The following is a 24792-nucleotide window of genomic DNA, read 5'->3' as shown; positions in this document are numbered from 1 at the left end:
TGACAGGCTTAGGAAATGGCCACTCAGGTCCGGCTGGCTAGGGGGATGGTAAGGTCAGCCTGCTTGGATTTTGCTGCTGCCAAGCTAGTTTCCTATCTCTAGGAAACTAAGTCATGGTACAGCATGATAGAAGGACAAATCAGCAGAAAGTGATGTTTCCAAGGTCATTCGACTTCAGGAAATTAACCCAATGTGACAGCTGCCCCACTTTGGAGCTTTTATCTGCAAAAATTCAACTGCATTCACTTTCTCTTCACTGTCTCCCTCCTTCCACTCCCTTCTTTTCCCTCTTCTTCCTCTCCCTCTCCCTTCCATTTTTCCCCACTTGCTTCAACCTTATGCTTAAAGGGGCCCAGATCCAGAGCTGTGGGTGTGAGCTGGAGGAAGAAAGTTCACAAAGGGCTGTGTACCTCATCACATGTAGCCAAAGTGCCAGTTCATTTCCACTAGAACACCACCAATTATGTGTCTTAGGGTATTGGGGTTGGCTTTTCAGGAGAGCAGTGCTGCCAGCAAACACGTAAGTCAACCCCACCCTGGGACTTAGAATCCAAAGGTCAGGACACATGGTTTTGAGTCCTGGCTGATGTATCAGCTTGCTGTGTGACCTTGGATGACTCTCAGCCTATCCCTTTCTGTACCCTGGGTTTCTCACCTGTCACATGAGGAAGTTGGCTTGATGATCTAAGGCTCTTTGGGCTCTGAAAGCCTTTCTTCTCTGTCCCCTGCAGCAGGGACTCAGATGTTGGAAAAGCCTTTCAAGCTGGAGTCTTGTATCTCAGCTTGAGCTGCAGTCCTCAAATTCTGTTAAGGGGACTCCCTCTGGTTCTGAGTCTGTGGCCTCTGTGAGGGTTGAACAACCAAAATAAACAGCTAGCCCAGAATCCTGAGGAGCCCACCCCTTTCCAGTCGACCCCAGCATGAGCCTACTGATGTGGGTCAACTGTGTTTGGACACCCAGAAGGCAGAGGGCCTCTTTGAAATAACCTTTGATGAACCCTGTGTGTGAAGAAGGTAGCCAAGAACCACTTGCAACACCTGCTGCAGGTGCACATGGGTGCTGCTCAACTTAAAATTTGAGCTCTGTCCCTACTTGAGGGCTATGCAGAAGAGTATGGAATGGGGGCAGCCCCTGGCCTCCAGCCAACTTGCTAAAGACAGGTCTCCAGAGGCCAGATAGACTCCAAAACACCCAGAAGTTCCCTGACTCTGTGTCACTTTAGGCAACCTACTTTTACCTCTCTAAGCCTCCATTTTTCAATCAGTAACTTGGAAAAACACACATACTTATTTAATACACACAAGTTATCCACACTCGCCACCACCCAAAGGTGCTGCATCCCAGTAGCCATTGGGGGCTTTGTCTTGGCTTGGCAAAGTTGGCTGGGAGACCAGATGGCCACCAGGTCCCGGAGGTGGGGTGGGAAAAGAGGTTTGTCACTACTTCAGGCCTGGGCCCAGCTGGTGGGAGCCACAGCAAGGGCTGTGGGAGCCTGGAGGACAGAGCCTGCCGCCAGGCCCGAGCCCCCAGCTCATCTGCACCTCCAAGGTCAGAGGGCCTGCAGGTCCCCAAAGCATCTGGCTGCACTCTGCTTCCCACCGTGCTTCTTGCCAGAACTCCTTGTGGATTTTTTATCCTTCAGTTTTGCTAAATTCTCTAATTTGCATTAACAGTTTGTATGTGTGTGTGTGTGTAATTTTCAGGGCTTTCTATATATATAAATCTTGTCACGGCCAGGCACAGTGGCTCACGCCTGTAATCCCAGCACTTTTGGAGTCTGATGTGAGAGGATTGCTTGAGCCTGGGAGTTCGAGACTAACTTGGGCAACATGGCGAGACCCCTGTCTCTACAAAAAAAAATTTTAAAATTAGCAGGCGTGGTGGCACGTGCCTATGGTCGCATCTACTCTAGAGGCTGAGGCAGGAGAACTGCTTGAGCCTAGAAAGTTGAGGCTGTAGTGAGCCATTATTGCACCATTGCACTCCAGCCTGGGCCACAAAGGGAGATCTCATCTCTCAAAAATAAATAAACAAACAAAAAACACAAGTTCCCTGACCTTCTTTCCCTACCCTGGACAACTGATTTCCTAACAATAACTACAATAGAGGCACAGCCTCCCTGATGTGTGGATCCTGCATCATTCAACTCCCTTCTCTTTCCAGAATCACCCTGACACTGGCCTGCCCCATGGACTTGAAGAATTTCCCCATGGATGTCCAGACATGTATCATGCAACTGGAAAGCTGTGAGTCTCTTGCATGAGTCCTCTAGAAAGAACCAGGCTCCCTTTTACCCATGGGACAGGCAGAAATTCCCACATAGCTGGTCCTAACCACTAGAGCCCAGGATTACTATAATAATTCAAAATATTCCATGAAGGACTTTGCTTTTAGAAAATGCATTAGAAATATAACTCCCCTTACATTGCCTGAGGACCATGTTTTGGAGCCAGCAGCATTCTCCAAAGGGTCATTGTCCCATGTCTATGGTTAATGTGAATGGAGGAGAAATGACTTGAATGAGTCATGGTCCTTGAACCCACAAGATGTTCACTCCAGCAGGGGAAGTAAACAACTGACTGCACAAATAACTCTAATAAAGGGTGGCAAGTGATTGGTGTGTTGTTAGAAGTACAAAGCACTGTGGCCTCATGGCAGAAAGAGTGCTTCCTTCTGATGGAGAAAGAGAGAGGGTATTGGAGTAGACTTTATGGAGGACCGGGATTTTAACAGATTGGAAAGCTGACTCCTGTGATTGCAAACAGAGAAACCAATCTGACTAACTTAAAAATACAGAAACCAAGGCAGAGCACTTAGGCAACAGGAACTAATGGACCATTTCCTTGGAGTTCTACCCGTGAAGGGAATCAGCACAAACCAACTCTGAACCTCCTGTTACTTCACTCAATAGTTGCTGAAGTGCTGGGGCACAGTCTGGCCTAGTTTGAGTCACCATTTCACACTTTTCTACTCTCTACCCCAGCCAGTGGTTAGTACCACCAAGAGAGCATGCAATAGAGTTGTTCCACAGAGGAATATCTGCTGTGAGCAAAGGAGGAGGCTGACAAGGATGGTGTGCAGGTGAAAACAGCAGATGTCAACAGCATTTCACCATGGGAGTAAGAGGGGGAACAACAGGACAAGCTAATGCAGAAGGTTGGGAAGAGAGGTAGAAGGGCTCTGATGTAGATATAAATAATTAACCTGTTTTTTACCTCTTTTGAGACGAAAATAAAAAGCAGCCTGGTCTCACAAGTTCCATCAAGTGTCTGATGTTTCTCTCAGTCTCTAACCCTAACCAACCCTGACATGCTTCAAACAAGTGCTTCTGAGTGGTGACTGCTCCTTCTTCTGATCCCATCCCAGTTGGATATACCATGAATGACCTCATCTTTGAGTGGCAGGAACAGGGAGCTGTGCAGGTGGCAGATGGACTAACTCTGCCCCAGTTTATCTTGAAGGAAGAGAAGGACTTGAGATACTGCACCAAGCACTACAACACAGGTAGGTACAAGGGCCATCCTCCTCAGATCCCACCCCCCAGCCAGGACCAGAGGTCATTTCAAACACATTCAATCAATGATTCAACAGATCTTACGAAGTACCCATGATGGGCACAGCTCTATTTATTACCTACTGGTTAAAAGAATAGGTTTTGAAACAAAAAAGTGGCTCCGACATTTTCTTCCTGTGAGTCCTGGAGTGAGTGACTTAAGCTTGGGCCCTACCTAATTACCAGGGAAGCTGGTAAATACAGTCATTATTCCAGGTAGCAGAATGGATCCTATTTCTAAGGCAGAAGTGAAGAACTGATATTGGGAAGACACCTAGTAGTCTCTGTCACAGATGAACTGGCATTTCCAATAGAGCAAAAGTAGAGAGAATGTTCACAATAGACCTCAGCAAGAGGGAGCTGAGAGGTGTCATTGAAGGTTAGTAAATAGTTAGAAAGGGTTCACTAGCCTGTGAGCTATGAGAGGGCAGAGAAGCCACAATGGTGTAGCTCAGCTCTCTGTCTCCCATGCCTTTGTCAGAAGACTGAATATCTGGATGACTGACTGGGGCCAGCTCAAGACTGGCTTTGCGTGTCCTGTCTCACGCTGAGAACAAGCTCATAAAAGCATGGGAGAAGAAAATCAGTCAATTGGTATAGCAGCTGAAAGGATGGGTAGGAAGCTAGGGTCTGAACCCAGAAGCACACAGTAGAGAGGCATGGCAGGCCAGCAAGAGGAGGAGGTGAAAGAGAGGGATTGAGAGAAACCATCATAGGCTCTGGTATAATTAGAAAGCCCAGTGAAGGTACAGGCAGCCTGGGCTGCAGTCTGTCTTGGGCAGCTGCCTCTTTCTGAGTCACCTCAGAGATGTTTCAGAACCTCCAAAGATACTCTCTTCATCCCTTGAGCCATAATGGCATTCCCATAGCAGCCATGAAAGCAATGACTCCCAAGTCAAATCACCACAACTGACCCTCACATACCAAGTCTTTTATTCTTCATGCAGCATTTTCTTTTCTTTTTTCTTTTTAGCTTTCTTAAGGTATAACTGACCAATAACAATTGTATATATGGAAGATATGCAACGTGATGTTCTGATATAAATATGCATTGTGAAATAATTACCACACTCAAGCTAAATAACATATCCATCAACTCACACACTTCTCATTGTGTGTGTATGTGTGTCTGTGTGTCTAGTAAGAACACTTAAGATCTACCCTCTTAAAGACCTAAATTTAAGATTAAGCTAAAATGATAAAACTTCTAGAAAGACATGAGGACAAATCTTCCTAATCTTAGATTTGGCAATAGATTCTTAGATATAACACCAAAAACACAAGCAATAATGAAAGAACAATAGATAGATTTGACTTCATAAATATTAAAAGTGCATCAAAGGACACTATCAAGATAGTGGAGATAAAGAACCCACAGAATGGGAGAAAATATTTGCAAATCATAAATCTGATAGGGGTCAAATATTCAAAATATATTTTAAAACTCTTAAAATGTGAGGAAAAAAAAAAAAAAGGCCAGGCACGATGGCTCATGCCTGTAATCCCAGGACTTTGGGAGGCCAAGGCGGGGGGATCACTTGAGGCCAGGAGTTTGAGACCAGCCTGATTAGCACGGTAAAACCCTGTCTCTACTAAAAATACAAAAAAAAAAAAAAAATTAGTTGGGCGTGGTGGCACATACCTGTAATCCTAACTACTCTGGAGGCTGAGACAGGATCCTGATCCCTTGAACCCAGGAGACGGAGGCTGCAGTGAGCTGAGATCGTGCCACTGCACTCCAGCCTGAGTGACAGAGTGAGACTCTATCTCAAAAAAGAAAAAGAAAAAAAAGTAAAAAGGAGATCTACCCTCTTAGCAAATTTCAAGCACACAGGACACCACTGTTAATTCTAGTCACATTGCTGTACATTAGATCCCCAGAACTTATTCATCTTGCATAACTGAAATTCTGTACCCTTTGGCCAACATCTCCCAATTTCCCCCATCCCTTAGCCTCTAGCAACCACCATTCTACTTTTGGCTTCTATAAGTATGACTATTTTAGATTCCACATATAAGTGAGATCACACAATATATGTCTTTCTGTGTCTGGCTTATTTCACTTAATATAAAAATGTCCTTCAGCTTCATCCACATTGTCACAAATGGCAGAATTTCCTTCTTTTTTAAGGCTGAATAATGTTTCATTTTCTTTATCTATTCATCCATTGAGAAATATATCATGGTCCAGCAATCCCACTTCTAGATACATAGCCAAAGAAAATAAAACCAGTATCTCAAAGGCATATCTGCACTCCCACGTTCACTGCAGTAATATTCACAATAGCCAAGATATGGAAACAACCTAAATGTACACAGCATATTCTCATTCATTTGACTTGCTCTTCACCATTTTCATTTAAGTGAGAGCTGAACTCCGTGCTAGACCCTATGGATGCAAGAAGAAAAGACTGACAAGGCCCTGCCTATAGCTTATAGTCCAGGGAACTCCAGGAAATTCCCTATTGTGCTTCAGTAGATAGGAACTAAGGCCCTACCATAAGACTGGCCCCATCCCAGTTCCAGGGATACATAGACAGGGAGGAGACAAGCTGCCTAGTCTAGTGCAGAAGACAGAGAGAGAGACTGACTTGCCCCCTCACTCACTGTATTATGTCTTGAAGGCTCTGATGATCATGTGAACAGGGCTCAGGGAACACAGAAAAAGCAGCATTCTGCCTGGGAGAATCTTCACATTTACACTGCCATGGAGGAGAAGGAAGATTTCTTTAGCTGGTTGTGGGAAGGAATAAGGGCATTCTGGGCAAAGGGATGAGCAAGATCAAAAGCTCAGAAACATGAAAGTTCAGGGAATGCTCAAGGCAAGGGGTGGCATGTAGGGAGTCATGATTAGGGTGAAGAAAGATGGGGAAGGGGATAGAAAGACTGGTTAGAGCTTGATTATAAAGGGCAGGCTAAAGAGTTTGAACTTTTTCCTGTAGGTAATGGGAACTGCCTTGTATGAGGAAAGAAGGATGAGACCAAAGGTTTTAAAAGAGAAAATAACAGGATCAAGTCATGTTTTGGGAAGATAACTGGCAGAAAGGTAGAGAAACTGCCACTTAGTCAGGCCCATTCTTAGCAACAAAATACTGATGATGATGATGATGATGATGATGATGATGATGGTGGTGGTGATGATGGCAATTGACCATCCTGAACATTTACAATGTATGAGGACTGTGCTAAGTTTTTCATAGGCATCATCTCATTTTATCCTCACATTAATCATATAAGTAACTATATGATGCAGGTATTATTATTATTATCCCCAGTTTACTATACATGAGGAAACATACACAGAACAATTCAAATACTTGTCTAAGGACACAGGTAGTATGAGACTGAACCAGGACTCCAGTCGAGGCTGTTCTAACCCTAGAGCCTTTTGTCCTATTCACCAGGCTACACTGCCTTCTCACTGCAATTTCTTGCAGGTAAATTCACCTGCATTGAGGCCCGGTTCCACCTGGAGCGGCAGATGGGTTACTACCTGATTCAGATGTATATTCCCAGTCTGCTCATTGTCATCCTCTCATGGATCTCCTTCTGGATCAACATGGATGCTGCACCTGCTCGTGTGGGCCTAGGCATCACCACGGTGCTCACCATGACCACCCAGAGCTCTGGCTCTCGAGCATCTCTGCCCAAGGTAAGTCCCATTGCTCAAGAGCACAGAGCATCTGGACAAATAAGGACAGCATCTACTTCCTTGTTCTGCCTAAAACATGGGGAGCAAAGGAATTATTCACTACTTATTTATCTACTATACTTTGCAAGATCCTGCAGATCTTTACAGGTTCTACACTTTTCTGATCCATCAAACCTTCCACCAGACTCAACATTATGTTCAATACGAGTTGCCAGACATCACATTCTGCTCCACTGTCTACCAACACCAGACACACATTCTGCTTCATTTACTGTTAACACTCAACTTCACATTCTCCTCCATTCACTTTCAGAGCTAAGTACAACATTCTGCTCTTTTCACCATTAGTAGTAAATACTGTGTGTCAGGGATCTCCAACACTAATCCCATATCTAGAGATGTGATAGAAAGATTCACAGGACTCAGCATAAAGTTGTATTCGCAGCTAAGATTTATTTATTTTTTAATTTTTTGAATAAAAAAAGGCCTTTATATTCCACCCTTTGAGTTGCAGTTGGGACAACTGGGAGATGGGGAAGAGTTGGAGTGGGATGAAGAACTAGGAGGGGCTCAATGGCTGGAGGCCTAGTCCACTTAGTTTTTGTACTGGAAGAGCTCACTGCCGGTTTCATTGGGAAGACACATGTGGATGAGGGCTTCTGTCACCGAAAAGGGTTCGCAGTTGGCAGAGTGGTGACGGTCTTCAAAGTAACCCTTCTTCTGCTGGCCAACAGTCCAGGGAATGCATATGTTGGCACTACAATTGGCTACACCAGCAGAAAAGTTGTTGATGTTGGAGGTTTCATGGAATCCAGCTAGGTGCTGGGCTTTGTCCAGGCCTCCCTTGGGATCATAGGTGCGGATGTGGTACTGGTGCCACTTGCTTAGTTTCTCAATGGCCTCCTCAATGTACTTCAGACCATTCTCCTCCCACATGGCCTTGGTGCTAAAGTTGGTATGGCAGCCTGTACCCTTCCAGTTCCCAGGAATGGACTTAGGATCAAAGGTTGCTATCACTCCAAAGTCTTCACATACATGATGCAAAATGAAACAGACCACTCAGAAATGATCTCCCATGCTGATTCCTTCACAGCATCTGATTTGAAATTCCCACTGGGCAGGTATGACCTCAGCATTAGTCCCCACCATCTTGACTCCAGCATACAAGCAGGCCTGGTAATGGGCCTCCACAATGTCCATACCATAGGCTTTGTCTGCTCCCACACTGCAGTAATATGGACCTGCGGTCCTGGGAAGCCATTGGAAGGCCAACCAAAGGGGTGCCCATCTGTCCCCATGAGGGGATATTCCTGGTCCATGCCAAACCAGGGGAGCTGGTTGCTCACCATGTCCGTTATCCACTTACAGGTGCACCTCAAATTGGTCTCTGCAGCCTTTTGGTTGTACTTGAAAACTTCACAGAACACCAGCTTGTAGGGTCTTTACTGAAGGTATCCCAAAAACATGGCAGCAGGCATGAAATGCATGTCACTGTTGGCGCCTTCAGACTGTAAAATACTAGAGCCATCAAAATGCCAGGCCAGGCATGGTGGCTCATGCCTGTAATCCCAGCACTTTGGGAGGCCGAGGCAGGTGGATCACCTGAGGTCAGGAGTTGGAGACCAGCCTGGCCAACATAGTAAAACCCCATCTCTACTAAAAATACAAAAAATTAGCTGGGGGTAGTCGCACACACCTGTAACCTAGCTACTTGGGAGGCTGAGGCGGGAGAATCGCTTGAACCTGGGAGGCCGAGGTTGCAGCGAGCTGAAATCGTGCCATTGCACTCCAGCCTGGGCAACAAGAGTGAAAACTCTGTCAGAAAGAAAAGAAAGAGAGAAACAAAGAAAGAAGGAAAAGAAAGAAAGAGGAGGGAAGAAAGAAAGGAAGGAGAAAGGAAGGAAGGAAGGGAAGGAAGGAAGGAAGAGAGAGAAAGAGAAGGAAGGAAGGAAGGAAGGAAGGAAGGAGAGAGAGAGAAAGAAAGGCAAGAAAGAGAAAAAAGAAAAGAAAAAGAAAGAAGGAGAAAGAAAGAAAGAAAGAAGAAAAGAAAAGGAAGAAAAAAGACAAGACAAGACAGAGAAAGAAGAAATTCCACTCAGGCAACTCTTCCACACACTTGGGCTCACTGTCCCAGGTCCGGGTCTTGCGGCGCAGTCCTTCTCTAGTAACATCGATCCAGATATACATGGCCTGGACTTTCTCGCCCTGACACAGGGACATGTACACATGCTTAAGCATTTTGTTTAAGTGGCAGCGTGCTGAGGCGGTCATGGTGGAAGGTGTTCTGGGCGCCGAGCAGGCGAGCGGGTAAAGGTAGGCCACAAGAGTGAAGTGAGGAGAGAAGAGGAGGCCACGTGCTGCTCACACACTCCGCTCTTCTCCCATTCTCAGCTCTCCACAGCTAATATTTATTACAGCAACATATTCAGAAGATATGGCTAACTCATCAGGGGGTTCAAGCAATTCTCCCGCCTCAGCCTCCCGGGTAGCTGGGACTACAGACATGCGCTGCCATGCCTGGCTAATGTTTGTATTTTTAGTAGAGATGGGGTTTCACTATGTTGGCCAGGCTGGTCTTGAACTCCTGACCTCGTGATCCGCCCACCTTAGCCTCCCAAAGTGCTGGGATTACTTAATTCAGTTCTAATGCTAAACATAATGTTCCATTTCACTTACTATTAATGCTAGACACCATATACTCCTACATTCACCCCTAGTTGAGGTACAACATTCTGTGCTTTTCACTGTTAATGATTGATGCTTCATTCTACTTCACTCTCTTTTAATGTTACATGCTGCATTCTACCACATTCACTACTATTGTTTCAGTCGCATTCTGTTCTACTCACTCAAAAATAGACATGATATTCTGCTCTACTATTAATGCCAGACACCACGTTCTGCTTCCTTTAGCCTTCTGCTAGAAATAATGTTTTGCACCATTTCCAATTAATGCTGCTTAACATTCTGTTTTGACATAGAAAAGTTGCAAGAATATACAATAAACACCCTCACACCCTTTACCCAGGTTCACCAGTCATCTTTTCCCACATACACTTTCTCAGTATAGGTAGACAGACGGATAAATAGATAGACAGATAGGCAGGTAGGTATGTAGATGCAATTTTTGCTGATTCAACAAAGACATGGCAATTCACCTCAAAATAAGGAAGGAGAATCACAATTACATTATCACATCTTTAAAAATTAACATTAATTCAATGGTTATTATTGAATTAGAAATAATTCAATTTGAAATAATTCAATAATGTCATCTAATACAGGACCTTTATTTAAATTCTCCCAGTTGTCAAAAAAGTCATCAGAAAATATGATGAGGGATCCAATCAAGGATCCAATTCATATTGCACACGGTTGCTCTATTTTGTCTCTTTTAACCTAGAACAGTCTCCTAGCTGTTTTTTGTTTTTCATGACACTGACTGTTCCATTAACTTTTAATGTGAGACACAACATTCTGTTTCATCTGCCATCAGCAGTAGACACCACACTCTCCTCTATTCACCCTTACAACAAAACTTGACAATATGCTCTCTCCAGCATTCACACTAGACCTCAAATTCTGCTACATTCACCACAAATGCTTGAATCCACATTCTCTGATCACTATTAACACCTGACAACACATTCTGCTGTGTGCTATTGTAACAGCAGACTTAATGTTCTGCTTTCTTTTCCTTATGCTAGATTCAACATTCTGCTCCACTCACTATTAATAGTTGATGCCACATTCTTCTCTACTTATGGTTTACACTAGACTCAACATTCTGCTGCACTCGTGGTTAACAATATTTGGCTCCATATGTTATTAACACTCAACTCCACCTTCCCCTTCATTCATACTTTTTATTTATTTGCCTTTTTAAGTATTAGATTTAGTTCCTTTTAGTATATTCACAAAGTTGTACAACCCTATCTATACAACTGCCTATAGATAGTATCTAATTCCAGAACATTTTTATCACCCGGAAAGAAAATCCATACCCTCCAACAGTCACTCCTCATTCTCCACTCCCAAGAGCCTCTGGTAACGATAAATGGATACTTACTACCTGTATAAATCTGCCTTTTCTGGACGTCTCGTATAAATGTAATCATACAGTATGTCGCCTTTTATGATTGGCTTTTTTCATTTAGTGTTTCAAGGTTCATCCATGCTGTAGAATGCATCAGTACTTCATACCTTTATATGGCTGAATAATATTCCATAGTATAGAGATATCACATTTTGTTATCCATTCAGCAGTTAGGCATTTGGTTTATTTTCACTTTGGCTATTATAAATAACGCTGCTGTGAACATCTGTGTACAAGTTTTTGTGTGGACCTCTTTTTAATTCTTAAAGGTATATAACTAGAAGTGAAACTGTTGTGTCACATGTACTACATGCTTAACTTTTTGAGGAACTGCCAAACTGTTTTCCAAAGCAGCTATACCATTTTATGATCCCACCAGGGTTCCAATGTCTCCACATCTTCACAAACATATATTATTATCTGTTTTTTTTTAACTGTAGCCATTTAGTGCATGTGAAATGGTATTGCATTGTGATTTTGATTTGCATTTTGCTAATGAATAATAATGCTGAGCATCATTTCATGTGCTTAGTGATCACTTCTATATCTTCTTTGGTGAAATGTCTGCATTTCTGCTCCACTCACCATTAAAATCTTTTGGTCACTTTTGTTATTTATCTTATTATTGAGTTGTAACAGTTCTTTATGTATTCTGGATTTTAGACCTTTGTTAGATAGATGATTTGCGCATATTTTCTCTCATTCTATGTGCTGTGGTTTAGATTCTTGTCTCTTCCAAACCATATATTCAAATTTAATCCCTAACATTGGAGGTGGGTCCTAATGGAGGTGTTTGTATCATAGGAGTGGATTCCTCATGAGTAGATTAATGCCTTCTTTCAGGGATGAGTTCTCACTATATTCATTGTTAAAAAGAGCCTGGCCACAGGTAATACACCTATGTAACAAACCTGCATGTTCTGCACATGTATCCCAAAACTTAAAGTAAAATTAAAAAATAAATAAAAATTTTAAAAATGATTTTAAACAAGAGCTTGGCATCTCCCATCCACTTCTTACTTCCTCTCTCACCATGTGATCTCTGTACATGGCTTCCCTTCACTTTCTACCATGAGTGGAAGCAGCCTGAGGCCCTCACCAGATGCCCAATCTTGAACTTTTCCAGACATCAGAATTGTGAGCCAAATAAACCGTTTTTTCTTTATAAATTATCCCATCTTAGATATTCTTTTGAAGTAACACAAAATGGACTAAGACTCTATGGGTTTTCTTTTCACTTGATTGATAGTATCATTTATGCACAAAGGTTTTTAATTTTGATAAATTCTAATTTATCTCTTTTTTCTTTTGTTGCTTATGCTTTTGGTGTCTTTTTTTTTTTTTTTTTTTTTTGAGATGGAGTATTGCTCTGTCACCCTATCACCCAGGCTGGAGTGCAGTGACACAGTCGCTGCTCACTGTAACCTCTCCCTCCCAGGTGCAAGCGATTCTCCAGCCTCAGCCTCCCGAGTAGCTGAAATTATAGCCATGCACTACCACGCCTGGCTGATTTTTTTTTTATTTTTTTATTTTTTTTTAGAGACAGAGTCTCACTCTGTCTGTCGCCCAGGCTGGAGTGCAGTGGCACGATCTCGGCTCACTGCAAGCTCCGCCTCCCAGGTTCATGCCATTCTCCTGCCTCAGCCTCCCAAGTAGCTGGGACTACAGGCACCCGCCACCACGCCCGGCTAATTTTTGTATTTTTAGTAAAGACGGGGTTTCACCGTGTTACACAGGATGGTCTTGATCTCCTGACCTCATGATCTGCCCGCCTCAGCCTCCCAAAAGTGCTGGGGGATTACAGGCATGAGCCACCGCGCCCAGCCACAACGCCTGGCTAATGTTTATATTTTTAGTAGAGATGGGATTTTGTCATGTTGGCCAGCCTGGTCTCAAACTCCTGACCTCAAGTGATCTGCCTGCCTCAGCCTCCCAAAGTGCTGGCATTACAGGCGTGAGTCACTGCTCTTGGCCTTGGTATCATTTTTTAGAAACTATTGCCTAATCCAAGGTCATGAAGATTCATACCTATATTTTCTTCTAAGAGTTTCATACTTTAGCTCTTATGTTTAGGTCTTTGGCACATTTAGATTTATTTATATATGTGATGTGAGGGAAGAGGTCCAACCTCATTTTTTTTTTTTTTTTTTTTTTTGAGACATAGTCTCACTCTGTCACCCAGGCTAGAGTGCAGTGGCATGATCTTGACTCACTGCAACCTCCACCTACTGGGTTCAAGCAATTCTTCTGCCTCAGCCTCCCGAGTAGCTGGGATTACAGGCATGTGCCACCACACCTGGCTAAGTTTTGTATTTTTACTAGAGATGGGGTTTCACCATGTTGGTCAGACTGGTCTCAAACTCCTGACCCCAGGTGATCCGCCTGCCTCGGTCTCCCAAACTACTAGGATTACAGGTGTGAGCCACCATGACCAGTCCAACTTCATTCTTTCACATGTGAATATCCAGTTGTCCCAACACCGTTTTTTGAGAAGAGTATTATTTTCCCTGTTGAATTGATACCCTTCTCAAAAAAATCAATTAACCCATAAATGGACTGGCTTACTTCTGGACTCTCAATTCTATTCCATTGATCTATATGTTGGTCCTTTTGTCAGTACTACACTGTTTTGATTACAGTAGCTTTGGAGTAACTTTTAAAATCTGGAAGTGTGAGTCCTCCAACTTTGTTCTACTTTTTCAAGATTGTTTTGGCTACTCTCTGTCTTTTGCATTTGCACACAAATATAAATTTTAGAAGCAGCTTGTCAATTTTTGAAATGAAAAAAATAGCTGGAGTTTTAATAAAGAATGCATTGAATCCATGAACTCATCAGGGGAGTATTGCCATCTTAACAATACTATGTCTTCCAATCCATCAACATGGGATTTCTTCCCATTTATTTAGGTCATCTTTAATTTCTTTCAAGAAAGATTTCTAGTTTTCAGTGTACAAGTCTTGCACCTATTTTGTTAAATTATATAATAGGTGTTGTACAGATATATTCTTTTAAGCTATATAAATTGAATTGTTTTTAAGTTTAATTTTTAAATTCTAGTCCATAGAAATACAATTGATTTTTGTATGTTCATCTTGTATCCAATAACTTTGCTGAACTCATTTATTAACTCTAAGTCTTTTATACATCCTTAGGATTTTCTTTATACAAGACCATGTGATGTACAAATAGAGATGGCTTTACTTTTTCCTTTCTCACCTAGATGTCATTTATTTCTTTTTCTCACCTAATTTCCCTGGCTAGATCTTCCAGTACAATGAAGAACAGAACTGGTAAGAACAGATATTCCTGTCTCATTCCTGATCTTACATAGAAAGCTTTCAATTTTTCACTATTAAGCATGAGTTTAGCTGTGGGTTTTACATAGATGCCCTTTACAGTTTGAGGAAGTTTTCAATTATTAATTTGTTGAGTATTTTTACCATGAAAGGTGTTGAATTTTGTCAAATCCTGTTTCTGCATCTATTTAGAGGATCATGTGATATTTTTCCTTTATTTTATTCATATGGTGACTGATTTTTGTATGTTCAACCAACATTGCATTCCTGGGATACATCCCACTCACTCATAATGTGTAATCCTTTTTCATATGTCACTGGATTTGGTTTGCTAGTGTTTTCTTGAGGTTTTTTTTTTTTTTTGTCTATATTCATCAGAAATATTGATATTTAGTTTTCTTTATTGTGATGTCTTTGGTTTTGTTGTCAGGGTAATAATACTAGCTTCTTAGAATGAGTTGGGAAATGTTCTATCCACTTCCACTTCTCTGAGAGAGTATAAGAAGGATTTGTGTTAATTCTTTAAGTGTTTGGTAGAATTAATGAAGGAAGCCATCTGGTCCTGGACAATTCTTTGTCGAATTTTTATTACTAATTTAATCTCGTTACATGTTATGTGCGTATTCAAATTTTCTTTTTCTTTTTTAAGATGGAGTTTTGCTGTTGTCACCCAGGCTGGAGTGCAGTGGCACGATCTTGGCTCACGGCAACCTCTGCCTCCTGGGTTCAAGCAATTCTCCTGCCTCAGCCTCCCAAGTAGCTAGGTTTACAGGTGCACGCCACCACGGTTGGCTAATTTTTGTATTTTTAGTAGAGATGGGGTTTCGCCATGTTGGCCAGGCTGGTCTCAAACTCCTGGCCTCAGGTGATCCACCCATCTTGGCCTCCCAAAGTGCTGGGATTACAGGCAAGAGCCACCATCCCTGGCCTCTATTTCTTTTTGAGTCAGTGTCTTTTTTTCTTTTAGGAACTTGACCACCTCATTTAGGTTATCATATTTATTGGCATACAGTTGTTCAAAGTATTCCCTTATAATCCTTTTTATTTCTGTAAAGTCAATGATAATGTCCCCTCTTTCACTCTTTATTTTAGTAATTTGATTCTTCTCTCATTTTTTTCTTGAACGGTATAGTTAGAAGTTATTCAATTTTGCTAATTTTTTCAAAGAATCAAGATTTGATTTCACTGATTTTCTCTATTCTTTTTCTACTATTTTACTTATTGCCATTCTAATCTTTATTATTTTCTTCCTTCTGCTTGCTTTGACTTTAGTTTGCCCTCCTAGTTTCTTAAGGTGCAAAGTTAGGTTATTGATTTGGGACCTTTCCTCTCTTTAAAACAGGTGTTTACAGCTATACAATTCCCTCTAAAAATGATTTTAGCTGCATCTTATTAGTTTTGGTATGTTGTGTTTTTAGTTCGTCTCAGAGTATTCCTTAATTTATGTTTTATTTATTCTTTGATGCATTAATTCATTTTTGTAAGTTTTCCAACTTACTTTTGGTTATTTATTTCTAATATTTCATTGAAATCAGAAAACATATTTGGTATGATTTCAACTATTTTAAGTCTGAGACTTGTTCTATGCATAATATATGGTTTATTCTGAAAATATTCCATGTGCACTTCAGAAGAATGTATATTCTTCTGTTATTGGGTGGAGTGTTCTATAGGTGTTTCTTAGGTCTAGTTGGTTTACAGTGTCATTTAAATTTTTCATTTCCTTGGCAATCTTCTAATTGTTCTATTCATTATAAAAAGCAAGGTTTTGAAGACTCCAAGTATTATTGCTGAATTATCTATTTATCGCTTCAATTCAGGCAGTTTTGCTTCATACATTTTGGGACTCTGTTGTTAGATGCACAGATGTTTATAATTGTTATATTTCTTGATGGATTGACTCTCTTATTATCAAATGCTCTTCATCTCTTAATAACAATTTTGTTTTCCTAAAGACTGGTTTGTTTGTGGGCTTTTTTTTTCTGATGTTGGTATAATCACCTACAGGCCTCTTTTGGTTAGTGTTTACATGGTACATTTTTTTCCATTCTTCTACTTTTATCCTACTTGTGTCTTTGAATCTAAAGTGTGTCTTTTATAGACAGTATGTAGTTGCATTTTATTTTTTAATCGAGTCTGACAATCTCTTTCAATTAGTTTAGCCTATTTCCACTTAATTTAATTAATGTAATAAAAAATGCAATTTGGTATCATTTACATCTGCCATTGTGTTGTTTTCTATATATATCTTGTCTTTTTGTGTCTTTGTTCCTCCGTTACTGCCTTTTTGCATTAAATATGTGTTTTTGTAAGTGCCGTTGCTCATGCCTATAATCCCAGCACTTTGGGAAGCTCAGGCAGGTAGGTTGCTTGAGTTCAGGAGTCCAAGACCAGCCTGGCCAACATGGTGAAACCCCGCCTTTACAAAAGATACTTTTAAAAAATAGCTGGATGGAATGCTATACAGCTGTAGTCCTAGCTACTTAGGAGGCTGAAGTGGCAGGATTGCTTGAACCTTGGAAATTGAGACTGCAGTGAGCCATGCTTGCAACACTGCACTCCAGCCTGGGTAACAAAGCAAGACCTTGTCTCAAAAACAAACAAACAAACAAACAAAAAAAAACACTATTTTCTAGTGTGTCATCTTAATTCCCTGGTCATTTCTTTTACTATTTTTTTTTTTTTTTTTTTTTAGTTATTTTTTTCATGACTGCCCTGGGGATTATAATTTCATCTTATTTCAGAAACATCTAAATCAGATTATTAATACTAACTTAATCACAACAGTGTCTTAGTTTACTTGGACTGCTAAAACAAATGCCACAGATTTGGTGGTTTAAACAATAAAAAATTATTTTTCATAGTTCTAAAACCTGGGAAGTCCAAAATCAAGGTAGCAGCTAATTCAGTTGCTGGTGAAGGTTCTCTTTCCGGTTTGCTGATGACCACTTTCTTGCTTTGTCCTAACATGGTAGAGAAAGAGTTCTAGTATCTCTTCCTCTCTAATTCCTACTGAATTAAGGCCCCACCTATAAGATCTCACCCTAAAGATCTCACCTCTAAGATCTAACCCTAACCCCAACCCTAACTCTAACCTAATCACTTCCTTATAGGCCCTGTCTCCAAATACAGTCATATTGGGGGTAAGGACGTCAACATATGAATTTTAGGGGCACACAAACATCCAGTTCATAACAGTACACAAAAAACTTTGCTCCTATATAGCTTTCTTTACACTGCTATTATCATACAAATTACATCTTCATTATATGTTGATTCATACTGGTTTATAATCATTGCTTTACTCAGTTGTCCTTTAAATCAGATAGGAGAAAAAAGTTACAAACAAAAACTACATTTTTTCATATTGTCTTGAATATTTACCTATGCAGTTACCTTTACTAATATTCCTTATTTCTTCATATGAATTTGAGTTATTGTCTAGCATCCTTTTATTTCAGCCTAAAGGACGTCCTTTAGTATTTCTTGTAGGACAGATCTGCTAATGGAAGTATCTCAGCTTTTGTTTACCTAAAAATATATTTTTCATTTTTAAGGGATACAGAATTCTTGAGAAAAATTGGCAGTCTTTTCCTTTCAGCACTTTGAAAATGTTATCCCACTGTCTTCTGTACCCCATGGTATTAATGAGAATACAACTGTTAATCAAGAATCCCTTGTACAAAAGAAGTTGCTTCTCTTTTGCTGTTTTAAGATTCTGCCTTTGCAGGATAATTTCTTGAACCTGGGAGGTGGAGATTGCAGTGAGAAGAGATCTAGCCATTGCACTCTAGCTTGGGCGACAGAGCAAGACTCCATCTGGAAAAAAAAAAAAGATTCTGACCTTGTCTTCTGACATTTTGATTAGGATGTGTCTAGGTGTGGAGCTCTTTAAGTTTATCTTACTTGGATTTCCCTGTGCTTCTTAGATGTATAGATTACTATTTTTCAACAAATTTGATAAGTTTTCAGGCACTATTTTTTAAAATATTCTTTCTCTTTCTGTCTCCACTGCAGATTCCTATTAAACATTATGTTGGTACATTACATGGTTTCCCACAGGTTTCTGGGGCTGTTTATTTTTCTTCATTCTGTTCCTCAGACCACATAATCTAAAATTCACTGATTCTTCTTTAAGTTTCCTGATTCTTCTGTCTTCTTAAATCTACTGTTGATTCCATCTCGTGAAGTTTTCATTTCAGTTATTTTACTTTTCAACTCCAGAATTTCTATTTCATCATTTCTTTTCTTGAGATGGACTCTCGCTCTGTTGCCCAGGCTAGAGTGTGGTGATACGATCTCAGCTCACTGCAACCTCTGCCTCCTGTGTTCAAGCAATTCTCCAATCTCAGCCTCCCGAGTAAGCTGGGATTACAGGCAACCACTACCATGCCTGGATAATTTTTGTATTTTTAGTAGAGACGAGATTTCACCATGTTGGCCGGGCTGGTCTCAAACTCCTGACCTGAGGTGATACACCCGCCTCAGCCTTGCAAAGTGTTGGGATTACAGGCTATCATTTCTCTTTACTAATATGCTATAATTTGTGAGACACTGCTCTCATATTTTCCTTTAGCTGTTTAGACATAGTTTCCTTTAGTTTGTTGAACATACTTAAAGTAACTGATTTAAAGTCTTTGTCTACTAAGTCCAGCATCTGGGCTTCCTCAGGGTCAGCTTCTTTTGACTACTTTTCTCCCTATGTATGAGTCATACTTTCCCCTTTTTTGCATGTCTTAGAATTTTTGTTAAAACTGGACTTTTTTTTTTTAACTTTAAGTTCTGGGATACATGTGCAGAACATGCAGGTTTGTTACATAGGTATAAATATGTCATGGTGGTTTGCAGCACCCATCAACTCATCATCTACATTAGGTATTTCTCCTAATGCTATCCCTCCACTAGCACCCCACCACCCAATCGGCCCTGGTGTGTGATGTTCCCTGCCCTGTGTCCATGTATTCTCACTGTTGAACTCCCACTTATAAGTGAGAACATGCAGTGTTTGGTTTTCTGTTCTTGTGTTAGTTTGTTGAGAATAATGGTTTCCAGTTTCATCCATGTCCCTGCAAAGGATACGAACTCATCCTTTTTATGGCTGCATCATATTCCATAGTGTATATGTGACACATTTTCTTTATCCAGTCTATCACTGATGGACATTTGGGTTGGCTCCAAGGCTTTGCTATCGTGAACAGTACTGCAATAAACATATGTGTACATGTGTCTTTATAGTAGAATGATTTATAATCCTTTGGTTATATACCCAATAATGGGATTGTTGGTCAAATTCTAGTTCTAGATCCTGGAGGAATTGCCACACAGTCTTCCACAATGGTTGAACTAATTTACTTTCTCACCAACAGTGTAAAAGCATTTCTATTTCTCCACATCCTCTCCAGCATCCATTATTTCCTGACTTTTTAATGATGGCCATTCTAACTGGTGTGACATGGTGTCTCACTGTGGTTTTGATTTGCATTTCCCTAATGACCAGTGATGATGAGCTTTTTTTCATATGTTTGTTGGCCATATAAATGTCTTCTTTTGAGAAGTGTCTGTTCATATCCTTCACCCACTTTTTGATGGGGCTTTTTCTTATAAATTTGTTTAAGTTCTTTACAGATTCTGGATATTAGCACTTTGTCAGATGGAAAGATAGCAAAAATTTTCTCCCATTCTGTAGGTTGCCTGTTCACTCTGATGATAGTTTTTGTTGTTGTGTTTTTTTGGTTTTTTTGTTTGTTTGTTTGGGTTTTTTTTGCTGTGCAGAAGCTCTTTAGTTTAATTAGATCCCACTTGTCAATTTTGGCTTTTGTTGCCACTGCTTTTGGTGTTTTAGTCATGAAGTCTTTGCTCAGGCGTATGTCCTGAATGGTATTGCCTCGGTTTTCTTCTAGGGATTTTATGGTTTTAGGTCTTACATTTAAGTCCTCAATCCATCTTAATTTTTGTATAAGGTGTAAGGAAGGGGTGCAGTTTCAGTTTTCTGCATATGGCTAGCAAATTTTCCCAACACCATTTATTAAATAGGGACTCCTTTCCCCATTGCTTGTTTTTGTCAAGATCAGATGGTTGTAGATATATGGCGTTATTTCTGAAGCCTCTGTTCTGTTCCATTGGTCTATATATCAGTTTTGGTACCAGTACCATGCTGTTTTGGTTACTGTAGCCTTGTAGTATAGCTTGAAGTCAGGTAGTATGATGCCTCCAGCTTTGTTCTTTTTGCTTAAGATTGTCTTGGCTATGCAGGCTCTTTTTTGGTTACATATGAAATTTGAAGTAGTTTTTTTCTACTTCTGTGAAGAAAGTCAGTGGTAACTTGATAGGGATAGCACTGAATCTATAAATTACTTTGGGAAGTATAGCCATTTTCACAATATTGATTCTTCCTATCCATGAGCATGGAATGTTCTTCCATTTGTTTGTGTCTTCTCCTATTTCCTTGAGCAGTGGTTTGTAGTTCTCCTTAAAGAGTTCCTTCACATCCTTTGTAAGTTGTATTCCTAAGTATTTTATTCATTTTGTAGCAGTTGTGAATGGGAGTTCACTCATTACTTAGGTCTCTGTTTGTCTATTATTGGTGTACAGGAATACTTGTGATTTTTGCACATTGATTTTGTATCCTGAGACTTTGCTGAAGTTGCTTATCAGCTTAAAGAGATTTGGGGCTGAGACAATGGGGTTTTCTAAATATACAATCATGTCATCTGCAAACAGAGATAATTTGACTTCCTCTCTTCCTATTTGAATACGCTTTATTTCTTTCTCTTGCCTAACTGCCCTGACCGGCACTTCTAACACTATGTTGAATAGGAGTGGTGAGAGAGGACATCCTCGTCTTGTGCCGGCTTTCCAGGGGAATGCTTCCAGCTTTTGCCCATTCCGTATGACATTGGCTGTAGGTTTGTCATAAGTAGCTCTTATTATTTTGAGATGCATTCCATCAATACCCAGTTTATTGAGAGTTTTTAGCATGAAGGGGCGTTGAATTTTATCGAAGGCTTTTTCTACATCTTTTGAGCTAATCATGGTTTTTTGTCATTGGTTCTGTTTTTGTGATGGATTATGTTTATTGATTTGCATATGTTGAACCAGCCTTGCATCCCAGGGATGAAGCTGAATTGATGGTCATGGATAAGCTTTTTGATGTGCTGCTGGATTCGGTTTGCCAGTATTTTATTGAGGATTTTCACATCAATGTTCATCAGGGATATTGGCCTGAAAATCTCTTTTTTTTGTTGTATCTCTGCCAGGTTTTGGTATCAGGATGATGTTGACCTCGTAAAATGAGTTTTGGTATCAAGATGATGCTGGCCTCATAAAATGAGTTAGGGAGGTGTCCTTCCTTTTCTATTGTTTGGAATAGTTTCAGATGAATGGCACCAGCTCCTTTTTGTACCTCTGGTAGAATTTGGCTGTGAATCCGTCTGGTCCTGGGCTTTTTATGGTTGGTAGGCTATTAATTACTGTCTCAATTTCAGAACTTGTTATTGGCCTGTTCCAGGATTCAACTTCTTCCTGGTTTAGTCTTGAGAGGGTGTATGTGTCCAGGAATTTATCCATTTCTTCTAGATCTTCTAGTTTTTTGCATACAGGTGTTTATAATATTCTCTGATGGTAGTTTGTATTTCTGTGGGATCAGTGGTGATATCCCTTTTATCGTTTTTATTGTGTCTATTTCCTTCTTCTCTCTTATTATTCTGGCTAGCAGTCTATATATTTTCTTACTCTTCAAAAAGCCAGCCCCTGGATTCATTGATTTTTTGAAAGGTTTTTCATGTCTCTATCTCCTTCAGTTTTGCTCTGATCTTAGTTATTTGTCTTCTGCTAGCTTTTGAATTTGTTTGCTCTTATTTTTCTAGTTCTTTTAATTCTGATGTTAGGGGGTCGATTTTAGATCTTTTCTGCTTTCTTCTGTGGGCATTTAGTGCTATAAATTTTCCTCTAAACACTGCTTTAGATGTGTCCCAGAGATTCTGGTATGTTGTGTCTTTGTTCTCATTGGTTTCAAATAAATTACTTATTTCTGCCTTAATTTTGTTATTTACCCAGTAGTTATTCAGGAGCAGGTTGTTTAGTTTCCATGGAATTGTGTGGTTTTGAGTGAATTTCTTAATCCCGAGTTCCAGTTTGATTGCACTGTGGTCTAAGAGACTGTTTGTTATGATTTCCATTATTTTGCATTTGCTGAGGAATGTTTTACTTCCAATTATGTGGTCAGTTTTAGAGTAAGTGTGATGTGTTGCTGAGAAGAACGTATATTTTGTTGATTTTGAGTGGAGAGTTCTGTAGATTTCTATTTAGGTCTGCTTGGTCCAGAGCTGAGTTCACGTCGTGAATATCCTTGTTAATTTCTGTCTCGTTGATCTAATATTGACAGTGGGGTGCTAAAGTCTCCCACTATTATTGTTTGGGAGTCTATGTCTCTTTGTAGGTCTCTAAGAACTTGCCTTATGAATCTGGGTCTGTATGGGGTGCATATATATTTAGGATAGTTAGGTCTTCTTGTTTCATTGATCCCTTTACCATTATGTAATGCCCTTCTTTGTCTTTTTTGATCTTTGTTGGTTTAAAGTCTGTTTTATCAGAAACTAGGATTGCAACCCCTGCTATTTTTTTTTTCTTTCCATTTCCTTGGTAAATATCCCTCCATCCCGCCAGACACGATTGCTCATGCCTGTAATCCCAGCACTTTCGGACGTGGAGGCAGGTGGATCACCTGAGGTCAGGAGTTCGAGACCAGCCTGACCAACATGAAGAAACCCCATCTCTACTAAAAATACAAAATTAGCCATGCATGGTGGTGCATGCCTGTAATCCCAGTTACTTGGGAGGCTGAGGCAGAAGAATGGCTTGAACCCAGGAGGCGGAGGATGTGGTGAGCTGAGATCGTGCCATTGCACTCCACCTTGGGCAACAAGAGCAAAACACTGTCTCAATAAAAAATATATATATTATACATACACACACACACACACACACACTCACACAAACACACACATACATTCCTCCATCCCTTTATTTTGAGCCTATGTGTGTCTTTGCAGGTGAGACTGGTCTTCTAAATACAGCACACTGATGAGTCTTGACTCTTTATCCAATTTGCCAGTCTGTGTCTTTTAACTGGGGCATTTAGCCTGTTTACATTTAAGATTAACGTTGTTATGTGTGAATTTGATCCTGTCATTATGATGCTAGCTGGTTATTGTGCCCGTTAGTTGATGTGGTTTCTTCATAGTGTCAATGGTCTTTACAATTTGTTATGTTTTTGCAGTGGCTGGTACCAGTTGTTCCTTTCCATGTTTAGTGCTTCCTTCAGGAGCTCTTGTAAGACAGGCCTGGTGGAGACGAAATCTCTCAGCATTTGCTTGTCTATAAAGGATTTTAGTTCTCCTTTGTTTATGAAGCTCTCCTTTGCTTATGAAGCTTAGTTTGGCTGGATATGAAATTCTGGGTTGAAAATTTTTTTCTTTAAGATTGTTGAATATTGGCCCCTAGTCTCTTCTGGCTTATAGGGTTTCTGCCAAGAGATCTGCTGTTAGTCTGATGGGCTTCCCTTTGTGGGTAACCCAACCTTTCCCTCTGGCTGCCCCTAACATTTTTTCCTTCATTTCAACCTTTGTGAATCTGACAATTATGTGTATTGGGGTTGCTCTTCTCAAGGAGTATCTTTGTGGCATTCTCTGTATTTCCTGAATTTGAATGTTGGCCTGTCTTGCTAGGTTGGGGAAGTTCTGGATACCTGAAGAGTGTTTTCCAACTTGGTTCCATTCTCCCCGTCACTTTCAGGTACACCAATTGAACGTAGGTTTGGTCTTTTCACATAGTCCCATAATTCTTGGAGGTTTTCTTTGTTCCTTTTCATTCTTTTTTCTCTAATCTTGTCTTCATGCTTTGTTTCACCAAATTGATCTTCAATCTCTGATATCCTTTCTTCCACTTGATCAATTCAGCTATTGATACTTGTGTATGCTTCACGACGTTCTTGTGCTGTGTTTTTCAGTTCCATCAGGTCATTTATGTTCTTCTCTAAACTTGTTATTCCAGTTAGCAATTCTTCTAACCTCTTTTCAAGGTTCTTAGCTTCCTTGTCTTGTATTAGAACACGCTCCTTTCGCTCAGAGGAGTTTGTTATTCTCCACCTTCTGAAGCCTACTTCTGTGACTTTGTCAAACTCGTTCTCTGTCCAG

General features: G+C 40.4%; 1 protein-coding gene, 1 long non-coding RNA gene and 1 pseudogene across 4 annotated transcripts in view; 1 reads left to right on the top strand and 2 right to left on the bottom strand.

Moving 5' to 3' along the window:
- Positions 1 to 24792, top strand: part of GLRA1 (glycine receptor alpha 1) — a 99532-nt gene that overhangs the window by 64645 nt on the left and 10095 nt on the right. For all 3 annotated transcript variants that reach the window (XM_033180677.1, XM_033180676.1, XM_033180675.1), the window contains 3 exons: positions 2165 to 2247; positions 3368 to 3505; positions 6992 to 7206. In XM_033180677.1, coding sequence (XP_033036568.1) covers positions 2165 to 2247; positions 3368 to 3505; positions 6992 to 7206 — 436 coding nt within the window. The remainder of the gene's footprint in view (positions 1 to 2164; positions 2248 to 3367; positions 3506 to 6991; positions 7207 to 24792) is intronic.
- Positions 684 to 24792, bottom strand: part of LOC117065631 — a 40631-nt gene continuing 16522 nt past the window's right edge. Inside the window, exon 3 of the long non-coding RNA XR_004430006.1 lies at positions 684 to 843. This is a non-coding gene — a long non-coding RNA (uncharacterized LOC117065631). The remainder of the gene's footprint in view (positions 844 to 24792) is intronic.
- LOC117065630 lies at positions 7684 to 9654 on the bottom strand (annotated as a pseudogene).

The sequence above is a fragment of the Trachypithecus francoisi genome, unplaced genomic scaffold (assembly GCF_009764315.1).
Source record: "Trachypithecus francoisi isolate TF-2019V2 unplaced genomic scaffold, Tfra_2.0 Lachesis_group2, whole genome shotgun sequence".
In the NCBI taxonomy this organism is placed as follows: domain Eukaryota; kingdom Metazoa; phylum Chordata; class Mammalia; order Primates; family Cercopithecidae; genus Trachypithecus; species Trachypithecus francoisi.
This window is presented reverse-complemented; position numbering and strand designations above follow the sequence as displayed.